Here is a 13298-nt window from a genome sequence, read left to right as displayed (position 1 = left end):
CATAAAGTTATTTGTGGCTTTAGTGTATTAGTCTTCATTCTTCTAGAACTCTAACAGTTGAAAATGGATGGAAATAGCAATACCTATGAATTACTTTTTAGTGCTAAAAGCAAAAAAGAAAAAAAAATTTACTACTAGCCGAGAGTTACAGAAATATCAAAAACAAACTTCCTGTTCGAATGATCCTGCTTCTGGTGCTTTCTCGCCTTATTTGAGACTAGGGCATAAAATCCACATTGTTCTCTCTGAAAATCCAAATCCCCCCCACCCCCCGTGATGGTGTAGCCTGCTCAACGGCTGGCCAGTACAGCGAAACCGACTGTGCAGAACTGATTTAGGAGAATTAGACCTGTCTTCTAATGGGCTTTTTTTTTTTTTCCTGACTTTGTTACCTTGGGCCAGACACTTAATTTAAATGACTCTCAGGATCCTCATCTGTGAAATAAGACTAAAATGTGCCAACCCTACCTATTTCACAAAGTATGGGGTACATAAAATGAATGGGTTTTGAAGAAACTCAATTTCCATGTCTTTAACAGAAATGAATAACCCGAATCCTGTTCCAATTTGAACATGCTCTAGTTCTAATTTATTTTAGCAAATGGTTTTGCTTGCTGCCTCACCTTGTTTACGGGACATCAGAGAATAAATGTGATCCAGGCAAATACAATCCCATTTTCTAACAGGGCACACTGAGGCCTTCCTGGATTCTAGATGTCTGAGGCTATTTCTTAGAATACTAGATACATAAGCAGCACTGTTCTGAGTTCTGGCCCAGTTACCATCATGATACCCAGCTCCATTCTACAGGGGCTACAGTGTTTTCATGAGCACAAACCAACAGCACCTTACCTTTTCTGTGTGCTCCTTCCCGAGACCTCTCGACTCCCAGAGTCAGGAGGGACCGCAGGGTCCAGGTAGAGCTGACTCAAGCAACCCTGAGTTAACACCCCGTTCTTGTAAACAGAGCCAGTTCTTCCTTCCTTCTCCCTTGTAGGCATTGCCCCGAGACACGTGGGTCCATCATGTCTCTCACAAGAGAGTACTCCCATCAAACAGGTGTGCTTGTACCAAGTGGTGGCCAGTTTGGTGATGCACTTCATCCTGGTCTCCCTCCTGTTTGCTCCCCTTTTCCTCCATTCCTGCTTCCCTGGATTTATGCCTCTCAGAAAAGTGCTTCCACATAAACTTGGACCCTCAGCTCTACTTTTTGAGGAATCTAGACTACAACTAGGAATCGTTTTTGCTATCTAAGCCAAAACCATATGGAAAAACTAAAGTGAATATTGTGAACATGCAATTAAGAATAAACAGTTCAGCTACTCAGAAGGCTGAAGCGGAAGGTTTGCCAGAGCCCAGAAGTTCAAATCCAAACGATGGAACAAAACTTTGTCTCAAAAGAAAAATCTTACAAGCCAGGCATGGGGCTCACACCTGTAAGGGAGGCCGAGGCAAACAGATCACCTGAGCTCACTAATTCGAGACCAGCCTGAGATAGAGCAAGAAAGACCCTGTCTCTAAATTAAAAACAGCCAGGCATTATGGTGGGTGCTTGTAGTCCCAGCTGCTCAGGAGGCTGAAGCAAGAGAACTTCATGAGCCCACGAGTGTGATGTTGCTGTGAGCTATGATGTCACAGCACTCTACCGAGGGCCACAAAGTGGGACTCTGTCTCAAAAATAAATAAATAAAAAATAAAAATCTTACAGCATAGGTGTAAGAAAATATATAGAGGGTGCCAAAAATATGTACACACACATTTTAAGAAAAGAAACAACTGTATTAAATTTGTAATACTAAAGTTGCATTTAACTCATGCCATTACAAAGGTGCTCCATCTGACTTGTATCCATCCTTTGTTATTGGTACCCCGTCTACTCCCCTTTTCCTCCATGTCTTCTTCCCTGATGATAACAAAAGATGAATACCAGTCAGGTCGAGTACCTCTTATAATTACAGAAGTCAAACATGTCATCAATATTACTAATTTAATGCCATTTTTTTTTTGGCATTTTGGCATTTTGTAAGCTCTAGAAGTATAGTATGTTGTCTAAAGCACCAAGTAATTAATGTTTGCCCAAGTTAACACAAATTCAACAATTAAAACACTTTACACAGTGAGAGTATGCAATCATTTATTTTTGCATAAAGAGGTTGTCAGATTTGGGGAGGAGGGGCCACACAAGATCAGAGAAAACTGGATATATTGAAGAAAACTAACAGACAAGATTTGTCACTTAATAACTTCTTTAAAAAATGTTTTGGACTCATGTGAATATATTACCTGTTTTAAACATTTATAACATTAAGTGGGCGATTTGCAATCAGTATGAGACAAACATGTAAAACTACAAATCCGTGATAGAACAACTGGACTGAAATTGCTCTTGATTTTATTATGTACCTTGAAGATTTAAAGTCAGAATCTGAGAATGAGGAATCTCAAATTAGATTAGATTTTCATCTAACTGATGCAAATTGATGCTTGATTTCACATTTACTTCATAACTTTTTCAGACAAAAAGTTATGTGTTCATTGAGAAAATTAGAATATATCAAAAAGTACAAAGAAAATAAAAATCACCTGCAATTACATCACTAAGGGTTAAAAAAAAAGCATTGGTGTATATACTTCTGGTCTAAGTAATACCTTTATGTTACATGTATGTGGTTTAAAGCCAACAGTGACTATGAATTTCTAAATCCAGGAGAAATAACAATTCCTAATTTCCATATAGGGATAAGGTTAGGCATTTCCTGGGCATTCTCCCTCACCCCAACCCTATGGAATGGGTAGACATTTCCACCACTGAATAAGGAAGGTAGCTGAAGATCTAAAAACTTATTACCATCCCAGAGGCTCATAGCTATTACGTAGTAAAACCAACTTTAAAACCTGATCTATCATAAAACTCTGGGTTTTTCTCATACCATAATGCTGCTCCACCACCGACTTTTTAAAAAAACATGGTGTACAAAACCCTTGTATGACTAGACTGTGCTATTACCTTGCATCAGATGACTCGTTTAAGCCCACAACAGCCTTTGAAAGGAGACATTTGTGTTTGAGAATACTGGCACAGAGAAGCCACAAAACCTGCTCCAGATCACACAGCCAGACTGTTGGAGTTCAAAAGTGAGTCCACAGTCCCGCCTCACCACTGCAGCGAACTGCATCGCAGCCTTCCCTGGGAGTTTTCATGGAAGCTCTTTCACAGGAAAGAATAAATTTAAAGCTGAGTGGGAAACTCAATGTTAGAGTAATGTCATAAAGGCAGGAATCATCTACACACTATTCCTTGTACCTGTCACTGCTTGAAACTATCGGATCCACGGTCTGATTCACTTGTTTATGTTTTCAGCGCCCTATAAAGCTGCTTCAGTGAAAACAATGGCAGACGTCCCTATAGCTTGCTCCTGTGACTTACTACATGACAGTCCTAACACCACCTAATTTATGGACGAGTTTCTAAAGCATCTTCTCTGGAAAGATGGTCAGTGATTCTAGCAGGGTGATTTTTAACTATAGCCCAGCTGGCAAAGTACTAGCTCGTCTGCTCTCTTCCCTCAACCTAGAGGCAACATTTTCAAATACAGCAACTAGTGGTTTCCCAACAGGGGCAAAATGGCATTTTGAACAAAACAAGTCTTAGGTGTGAAGAATAATCCTGTAAACGTATGACCTACCACCTACACATAAACAAAAACACTCCCATACTTTTTCAAATGCCCATTCAGGAGATGACACAGAACCCGGGCTGAAGCATGCCCAGGACTGACCGGGTCACTCGCTAACACCGAGGCAGGCCTGTTCCTGTTCCTACCACTTTGAGAGAGAAGGGGGGTTTGTTTGTGAAAACCATCACTTACCAGCTAGTTCTGGGAAACCTGCACGGCCGAGCTCTTCATGCAGGTGCTTGGCCGGGTCAGCCTGCGTCATCAGGGCCCCGTGCAGCCAGATGAGCAGAGCCCGGTGGCCGTGTTCGCGGAAGCTTTCAGCTCCTGTGCCAAGCACAAGAGGTCCAAGGTGAAACCCCATGAGCTGATGATGTCTCCTTCTATTATCATCCCCATTCCAACTAGACTTTCCATCTGGCTGTGGCTGCACGTCCATTCCTCTTCTGCTAACGCAAGCCCTCCCAGTGGCCCTCACTGTGCCACCATACCGTGACCACCATGTGGATTCCCTCCGGCCTTGCCCTGCACCTGCGGTGGTTGGCACACACCCAAAGAAGTGTGTGGACAGGAATCTGGACAACCTTCACCGCTGGGGAGCTTTCCTTCAGTGTGGGCAGCGCTACCTTAGAGCCGCACTTCTCAGACCCACTGCAAATTCTACCTGGGCGTCTTGTTAGAATGCAGATTCTGATTCACTAGGCATAGGCTGAGAACCTGCATAGCCGACAAGCACCTGGGCGCTGCTGCTGCTGGGCCGTGAACCACACTCGGGTCAGCAAGTATGTACCTTACCGCCACTGCAGCTTCAAGAAAAGTGCTCTGATAGAAGTCTGCATCTCTGTGTCAGGATTACTCATTGAATACCAGACACCTAACCCAGAGAGATGATGGGGAAGCCACTGTCACTCCCAAGGGGAGTTGACAGTTCCTGACACAGCACAGGCTCCTTGCTCTAAGGAGAGTGTGCAGGAGTAGATGGGCGCTATGAAAGGAGGGCCAGACCTCTGGGGAGAAAGGTCCCTGGACAGACTGTTCACAAGGGCAGGCATGTCAGGGAGAAGGAACTGCATGCAGGGACTACACTCCTGTCCTTGCTCTTGACAAACTGTTTTTTCTTAAATACCATCATCAATGGTCACTCTTTTCAGAAGCCCCCAAGCCCCCTCGTGCTGAGAGCCTTACCCTGGATTAGAATTGAATTGTGAATGTTATTGTTATCATGCCAACTAGATTATAAACTCCGTCAAACATGTGTGACTTGGAAAGCTGATGAATCCCTCATCTGACAGATATAAACATGCTCCAGGCCCTCCATAAAGGTTCCACTGATTTTGCAGTTTTTGGTCAGGGCTGGTTTTGAACCTGCCACCTCCAGTATATTGGGCCGGCGCCCTACTCCTTTAAGCCACAGGCACCGCCCACCACTGAAACACTCTAAAAGCCCTCTTATCCCCCTGGCAAGTACTCTGAAGACACACTATATTTTTGAGGTATTTCTTTGTTTTTAAAACGAAGAAAGTCAAAAGAGAGTTCCAGAAGGCTATAAAAGACTTCACAGAACACCACACGCCTAAATGGCAACAAAGGAAAAATCTTTTTTTTTTTTTTTTTTTAAGAGACAGTCTCACTTTACTGCCCTCGGTAGAGTGCTGTGCCCACTGAGCCACAGGCGCCACCCAACAAAGGAAAAATCTTAACAAAAAATAAATCTTTTCAGAAAACAATCAATAGTCAATGTTTCAAATACATGATCTTCCATTTCTTCACATAAAAATGTATCCTTGGAATTAGCAATGAAAAGCTCCATAATTTACTTGCCTATGGTATAAGTGACATGCCCATAGGACTGTGGTCCTGCCATCTACAATTCTTAGCAATCATTAATGCAAATCACCCCAAGCATGGGACACCTTCCCTTCTCACAATATTAATGTAAGGGGGGGCTCTGAATAGAAAACTTTGCCAAGAAAAGCATTTGCTTCTGTATTTTTACAGCTAATTTAGTTGCTTAATGCCAAGCAAACGTCCTGTATTTGCTAGGTTTTGGTCAAAGCATAAAAAAGCAAAGCTAAGGAGTCTAGCTGATCTAACCTCACCAATCATGACAGCTCAAGTCTGGCTGAAATGATTCTATTCCTTGGAATCATCTAGACAAGAGAGATCCCATCCATCTCTCATGGGACAGCCAAGTCTTCCCCAAGGCCATGTCCTCCCCCTTCCCTCAGCCACCTGGTTTAAGGGGCTCTTCTTCCTGGAGTGGAAACTCTCAACAGTGAGACTTATGATTAAAGAATAAACCCATTCACCCAATCACAATGAACAGCAGAAACCAGACTGGCCTCCCAGTGATCTATCAATATTAACTCCTTGCCTTCCTAGAGCCCATTCAGTTGGGAATCTTCTTTTTACACTAAATACCACCTTTTAGATATGACTCAAGAAAAGTAATCATCCTTTGCAAACTTCAGTTTACTGCCAGTTCCCTTGAGTGTTAGCTTTAGTACAAAGTTCCCAACCACCCATGTGGCCTAAGGTAGCTGTCCCCATTCCCAGGGCTCTTGGAGTCTGCTGTTTATTATGAGCACCAGCCACTTACTTAGAGCTCATAACAGGAGTGACTGTTGTCCTGACACTGAATGCCTCCAGCCCGCATCATCTCAGCTTTACTCACCTGACCACTGGGCCTCAATAGCTCTGATCTGGTCATCTGTAAAGTTCCATGCATGTGCCAGCCTCTGCCACTCATTGGCCTTCAGCTGATGGTAAGCCAGCTTCCAGAGGAGCGTGCGAATGTGCCTGGTCTCCAGACTGTGATCTTGCTTGAACATGAGAGTAAAGCCTATTGATGCGTCCCTGACACTCTCACAATGCTCCTAAGTTGAAAATAATTGTATCAGATAATGTCAGACATGTTCCACTTACTGCCTTATTTCAGAGTGTATATAATTTTTAGATATAACTGGTAAAGTGGTAACCGAGACTGTGTTTTCAATCTCATCTGTCCTCTATCATTTTTTTGTTATCTAAGACGGAGACAAATGTCTGAAATGAAAAGCTGGAGTGCTGTGTGTCTGACACAGGATATGTGAGGGATTTTGCAGTGTGGCGCCCTGTGCTGCTGACAGAGAACGGAGGGGTTGCCTTAGGGAAGGAAAGGTCATGACAGCAAACACATCTTTAATGGCCTTTCTTTGAACCCATGTTTCATTTTCTTATTTTGGGTCTTTGATTTTCTCTTAGTAAAGCCTTGGCGGGTCCCAGGTTGGCTGTATTCTTAATACGACCCCATAGCTTGGCCCTTGATTGGTCCTGCTCTCTGGAGAGTGTGAAGAGAGAAAACTAGAAGCCTGATAGGGTGTGGGCTGGGGAAGAGGTGGCCGGGGGAGTGGAGAGACACTGCAGCCAGGCTCAGCCCCACCGCACTAGATCTACACTGGTGTCTTGTTTTTTGGTTTTTCAGTTTCCATTTATCCTTTCTGCAGAATTAAACCAAAAAACTGCAGGAAAATCTCCCTGCCTTCCTAGAAAGACATGCCATGCTGTGCCCACAGGGCTCCAGAAAGTTCTTCTACAGAAGGCCACAAATCAGTTAAGGACACGTAGGACACGGGGCCGGCCAGGAGGTTTAGGATTCCTATTTTTTTTGTGGATAGCAACTTCTATTTTTGTCTTGCACCTAAATGAAAATGAATTTTAATGAAAGACCTTCTGAATAAGATCTAAGCCAATGCTGGGGCAAGAAATGGATCAAAAGAGTATAGGGCCCCAGTTTTCAAAACCTATATGAAGAACATGGTGGCGTTTGCTCCTCAGCACCCAGCCTGGGTCACCTGCACCCTTCACAGCACCGGCAGCCTCCCCTGGGAAGCTCTGCAAGGGCAGCTGTGCTCCTGCTGGGAAGCTGGACCAAGGAGAAGGGCAAGACCTTTCTCTTGGATCTGGGCTTTGAGTACAAAAGTTAGAATGGAAGGTGTGGACTACTTGTAAATGTTCTAGGGACCATGAAAGGCAAGATCTGCTCACTCCTGGCCTCAGCCCTCCTTCCGTAATGCCTCTCTCTCAGGAATCCCACAAAAAGGAAGGTGGGGGAAGCCAGCAAACTAGGGAGCCATCCATCTCCCGAAACAACGATGAACTCAACAAAATCCAAACCCAAACACCACAAGGTAAAGAGAAGAATACACAGAGTGCTCCCACACTGGTCTTTGTGCTATAGCATTTTTATTTTTAGGGAAATGGGCATGCTTTATGTATTTTGGACTGACTGGATGGTCCCCTTCAGGTTTCCACAGCAAAGGGCAGGGAATTCGGAAAGCCCAGGTCTTTTTCAGAAGTCAGCAAAAACATTAAATAGCTTATCTGCCAAAGCACTGAGCTATTTGTAAGAGAAACATGAGCCAGAATTAGTGGAAATTAAAATAACATAAGCCAAATTGTAGGAAGCTCCCATTTGCCTCTGAATTACTGAATTTAATGATGGGTGATTGGGTGATTAGGTCAAAATATAGTGTAAGAGAGGAAATTCAAATCACGTCTTCTATCTCTACATTAGGACCCATTGTATGTCAGGCCAGAATATAAACTTGTTTAATGAACTAAGAGGATTTAAAATAATAATACATGCATTTGGCCAAAAAAAAAAAAAAGGACATTTTAAGAAACAGGATATATTAAATATATTAGGATGTTTTAAATATATTTAAAATATATTAAGGATATTTTTAAAAACGGGATATGTTAAAAAAAACAAGTCTGTCTCCCACCCCAGACCTCAGGAACAGGGGTTAACGATCCTTACTATTTCTGGGGGTCTCCTTCAGTTATATTTATGTCTAACTTATGGTTTTCAAAGTTTATCTAACTCTTAACATCTTAAAGATTTGTAAGGAGAGAGGGTTTATTCATTTGGTAGAAAAGTAATTTATTCTCATCTAGCAAAAAGAATCTAAACATGCCACCAGGCATTAAAAATAGAACCAAAGAATATATCTGTTTCCAAAGGAAATGTGAAAATAAGAATTCAAACAGAAAAGGTGGAACTTGGTAAATTTGTCTTTAGTAAGATACAGTGATGATTTGAGAAAATGAGCATTAGGATAGAAAAAGAGGAAGAGGAAAGGGGAGGAGACCGAGGAACGATAATAGAAATAAGAGGAAGGGAGGAGATGAAACAGAAAATGTGAATTTTTTTTTAAATTTGGGTTTGTTTTTTTTAACAGGCAAAATAGTGTTATTGTTGTTGTTTTTTTAATTTATTTTATAGGCAAGAAAAGTTGCAAGGAGGATGGTGTGACCTTTAAAAGGATCCCTATATATCAAGGCTACTAAGCCAATTAATAACCAGGATTGTGAGAGAAAAGACGAGGAATAAATGCTTTTTGCTTTAAAGATGTAAGGGACCTATCCCAGGATTGGTCATGTGGGCAGCAGTCCAGGTTCATAGCTTTTAGGAGTTGACACCTTAGTGATCAAGACCTGAATTCTACAGCTAACACCCTGGACCACCATACTGGGCAGCCTGGGATGGAAACAACACCTCACTTTGTGTTGAGGGTCGTGTCTGGTAATGACGTTCTTGCCCGAGGCTATACACTTGACTTTTGGAGGGGAGGGCAGTCAACTGAGAAGCTGCATGAGTGGCAGATATCAGAGGAAAGAAAGAACAACAAAAATAATGACTTAAAAGATTTTTTTTTTTTTGAGACAGAACCTCAAGCTGTTGCTCTGGGTAGAGTGCTGTCGCATTACAGCTCACAGCAACCTCCAACTCCTGGGCTCAAGCGAGTCTCCTGCCTCCGCCTCCCAAGTAGTTGGGACTACAGCCCGGCTATTTTTGGTTGCAGCCATCATTGTTGTTGGGCGGGTCTCCAGGCTGGATTCGAACTGCCAGCTCAGGTGTATGTGGCTGGCGCCTTAGCTGCTTGAGCCACCGGCGCCGAGCCAAAAGATTTTTTTTGTGTTCTCAGATAAGTAAGGTTATCTCCAACTGTCACAGAATGCTTGAAAGCCAAAGAGCCAGAATTGAAAACTGCAGGGCCATAAAAGTTTTTGTTTTTGTTTTTGTTTTTGTTTTTGTTTTTGTTTTTGCCACTCATTAGAGCTTCTGAAAATAGCCCATGGCCAGATTGTGGACAGAGGGCATAGCCAGGGTGTCCGCCATCAGGAGCTTGCACGTCAGGCCAGTTAGAGCCTGCAGACAAGGCTGTTGGCCCAGTGAATCTCTGCACCCTCAGCAGTGCTGGTGGAGAAAGACCTTGGCAGCTGTTCATTCATTAACGGGGCAGTGCAGGACAGAAGGGACAGCTGTAACTGTACTCACCAGGGCTCTGCCCATTAAAGCACAAGGAAAGAATTGCACAAACCCTGCATTCCCCATAAGAAGATGGGGGTTACCAGAAGAGCCCTCACTGTGTTGGGGTCAGGCTTCCTCACCTCTTTCCAGGCGTAATACCTCTCTGCTTTAATGAGCATGTCCATGACAAGGCTGTGGTTGCTCCTGGAGGCCACGGCCAGGGCAGTCCTTCCTTGCTGAAAGTTAAAGAAACTATTAGGCGATATGATATAGTGGTTAGAAACTGTAGCTTTAGAACAAGGGGCCTGGGCTCAAATCCTAATATTACCCCCCCAACACATACACACACACCCCTCCCCCATTCTCCCTGCTGAGTAAATTAGGGCCGGTCCTAGCTTCTTTGGGTATTTTTTTTTTTTTTTTGAGATAGAGTCTCACTCTGTTGCCCTGGGTAGAGTGCTATGGTGTCATAGCTCACAGCAACCTCAGACTCTTGGGCTCAAAAGATCTTCCTGCCTCAGCCTTTTGAGTAGCTGAGACTATAGGCCCCTGCCACAACACCCAGCTAATTTTTTTTTTGTATTTTTGGTAGAGACAGGGTCTTGCTCTTGCTCAGGCTGGTCTCCACCTCCTGAGCTCAGGCAGTCCATCTGCCTTGTCCTCCCAGAGTGCTAGGATTACAGTGCCCACTGCTGCTTTGGTCTTAACATCAGCCCCACCGTATGTGGTGAGGGGTAAATGTGAGAATATACATAAGGCCCTTAGAATATGCGCCACCTGAGCGTGTCCCAGCCTCCCTTGCTATCAAGTACACGGTCTAAGTTCTGGCCAATGGTGTACAAATGGAAGCGTCACATAGAACATGCAACTTCTGAGAAGTATTTTTAAAGAGAAGGGTGGACTGCATTCTCCTTCCTTCCTCCTCCTTCTGAGTGGAATGTCGCTGTGATGGCAGTTTTAACAGCCACTTCAGACCAGAAGTGAGAGACATGTTTTGTGGATGGTAAAGTAATAAGGCAGAAAAGGGATAGATCTTATTAAAAACAATATCAATAATTACAACACTGGTAATTCATAGTGTAGTATTCAGCTCACTGGACTCCTACTAAGATTTTTTTTTCTATTATACCACACTGCCTCTAACCAAAGGTGAGGGTTTCAAATCTTAACCAAATGGAGTGAGTGACCAGGGCTGTTCTGGACATAATTTTGGCAATGAGCTACCGTGTCTTATATGGATTATGAGAAGGTGAACTTTTCTCAAGATGCATAGGACGCAAAGGCAGGCACACAGCTTTGCAAGCAGCATCCCCTAGGCTTCATTCAGTGCACAATTTCTACATCTAAGCATTCTTCCCTGAGCAAAGGTTGGTGGTTCTCATCTGCCTTTCAAATGACCCATGCAGAATTTGTGCAGGGACCCTGAAAATAATCAAAATTAATGGTCAGAAATAACCCCCAAGGAAGTTCCAACCTTAGGAACTTGTGTTTCTACCCTATGGATTCAGAAATGTATCCCAAGAATTCTCTTACATGGCTAGATATTTACAACAAGTGCAATTCCCACCAACACAAATGATTCAGTTATAAGTCTAGGCACTAAGACCAGGTGAGCTGGAAAATTAGGCATGAAAGTAATCAGCCTCTAATCAAAAGAGACAGTAATGAAATTAGGAAGAACTGCATTTTTCAGGCATTTAGCAAGTCTTTAATTGTATGCTGTCTAAATTCTGGCTTTAAAGCCTTTTGAATCACCATAATTAGCCTATTCTGGGAAAATAGTATTCTGAGAGGCAGAGTTTTCAAGCTCCTGAGAAAATCTTGGCAGGGAGTGGAGGCAGGGTGCAAGTGCAAGCACTTCTGCCCTTGGAGACGGGGGAGCCTGAGGCAGGGTGGGCAAAAGGCCCTCGGGGAGCTTTGTGATGCCTCAGGCTGACAGGACAGGCTTCTGGGAAAGCAAAACTTACACCAAACGTTGGGTTTTGTTTTTTTTTTTCTTCCTGTGCAGACCCTAGCGAGGTCTTAGAAACACTTAGATTTGTAAAAATCATTAAGAGCTGGCAGAAAAGGTAGTTTTTATTCATTAATTAAATATGTATTGGCTGCCAACTATGTGCCAGACCTCGAAAACAAAGAAGGAAAATCTGGGAACATCACATTGTGAAGCCTCGTGAACTGTGGGCTTCTGCTCTGACAACCAAATCAAGTGGTTGCAATGTCCAATCCACTAGTATCAGGGTCCCCAACACAAAAGCTTGTCCAATGCTCTAGATTCTCTGCTCACAAAATTGCCTTGGAGGTGTTAAGTATTAATGACAAAGCAGAACAAATTATAAAAGGAAAGCCCAGGGAAAAGACTAGCACTAAATGTTACCCAAGTTCCCCAGGCACAACTGGTGAAAGGGTGGAATTCCGCCCAAGCGATGGCACTGTGGGTGGCCGTGTTTTCCTTCTTTATGCTTTTCTGTTTTCCAAACCATACACAGTGAGCTTGTATTACTCTTAGGATCAGGGAAAAAAGAGTTAATTTTAGAAACTGACGCACATAGAAAAATAAAATAACCTATCACGACTTTAGATCCTACACACGTAGATGCATGATTCTCAACTAGAAGAGAGTGGCCTTAGGCTTGTACTGTGGATTAGGTGCCGGCCTGGGAGCCAAGACAAGGACTGGGAAACTGCAAGGTCTGGGGGGCCGTCCTCTGTGCCAACGGTTGTCAGGCAGTGCTGGACAACAGAGAAGTCACTACTTGGGTTGAAAGCCAACTCCGCCTCTTACTATGTGTGTGACCCGATGTCATCCAGATCGCTCCGATCTTTTCTTGAAAATGAGTAATTCTGTTCACCTCACAGAGACATGAGTGCCTGGCAGGGCTGTCCCCCAGGAGCCTCCTTCTACACTTTTCAGAAAAGCTAGAACCTCACGTGGCTCTCTGAAAACCTCTGGTGGCTCAGCCTGATTACCACACCACTTGAAAGACACAAAATTGCCTTTCTTTAAAAACAAGTTTACAACAACCAAAAGGTGGAAGCAACCCAAACATCCATAGACAGATGAATGAATAAACAAAATGTGGTACATAAAAACAATGGAAGGGTATTCAGCCCTAAAAGGGAATAATGGCTCTGTGCCTAGGGCTCAAGTGGCTAAGGCACAAGCCACATATACCTTAGGTTGCAGGTTCGAATCCAGCCTGGGCCCGCCAAACAACAATGATGGCTGCAACCAAAAAATAGCCAGGCAGTGTGGCAGGTGCCTGTGGTCCCAGCTACTTGGGAGGCTGAGGCAAGAGACTCGCTTAAGCCCAGGAGTTGGAGGTTGCTGT

The 13298-nt window shown here is 43.6% G+C and overlaps 1 protein-coding gene across 1 annotated transcript in view; it reads right to left on the bottom strand.

Moving 5' to 3' along the window:
• Window positions 1-1820: 1820 nt before the first annotated feature.
• Window positions 1821-13298, bottom strand: part of ANKDD1B (ankyrin repeat and death domain containing 1B) — a 60934-nt gene continuing 49456 nt past the window's right edge. The window contains exons 12-15 of the mRNA XM_012802745.1: window positions 10110-10205; window positions 6349-6550; window positions 3870-4001; window positions 1821-1903 (exon numbers count right to left, since the gene is read on the bottom strand). Of these exons, the coding sequence (XP_012658199.1) occupies window positions 1821-1903; window positions 3870-4001; window positions 6349-6550; window positions 10110-10205 (513 nt within the window). The remainder of the gene's footprint in view (window positions 1904-3869; window positions 4002-6348; window positions 6551-10109; window positions 10206-13298) is intronic.

Source organism: Otolemur garnettii, unplaced genomic scaffold, assembly GCF_000181295.1.
Source record: "Otolemur garnettii isolate 467f Iridium unplaced genomic scaffold, OtoGar3 scaffold00017, whole genome shotgun sequence".
In the NCBI taxonomy this organism is placed as follows: Eukaryota; Metazoa; Chordata; class Mammalia; order Primates; family Galagidae; genus Otolemur; species Otolemur garnettii.
Note: the sequence above shows the minus strand (reverse complement) of the source record. Positions and strands in the feature narration are given on the sequence as shown.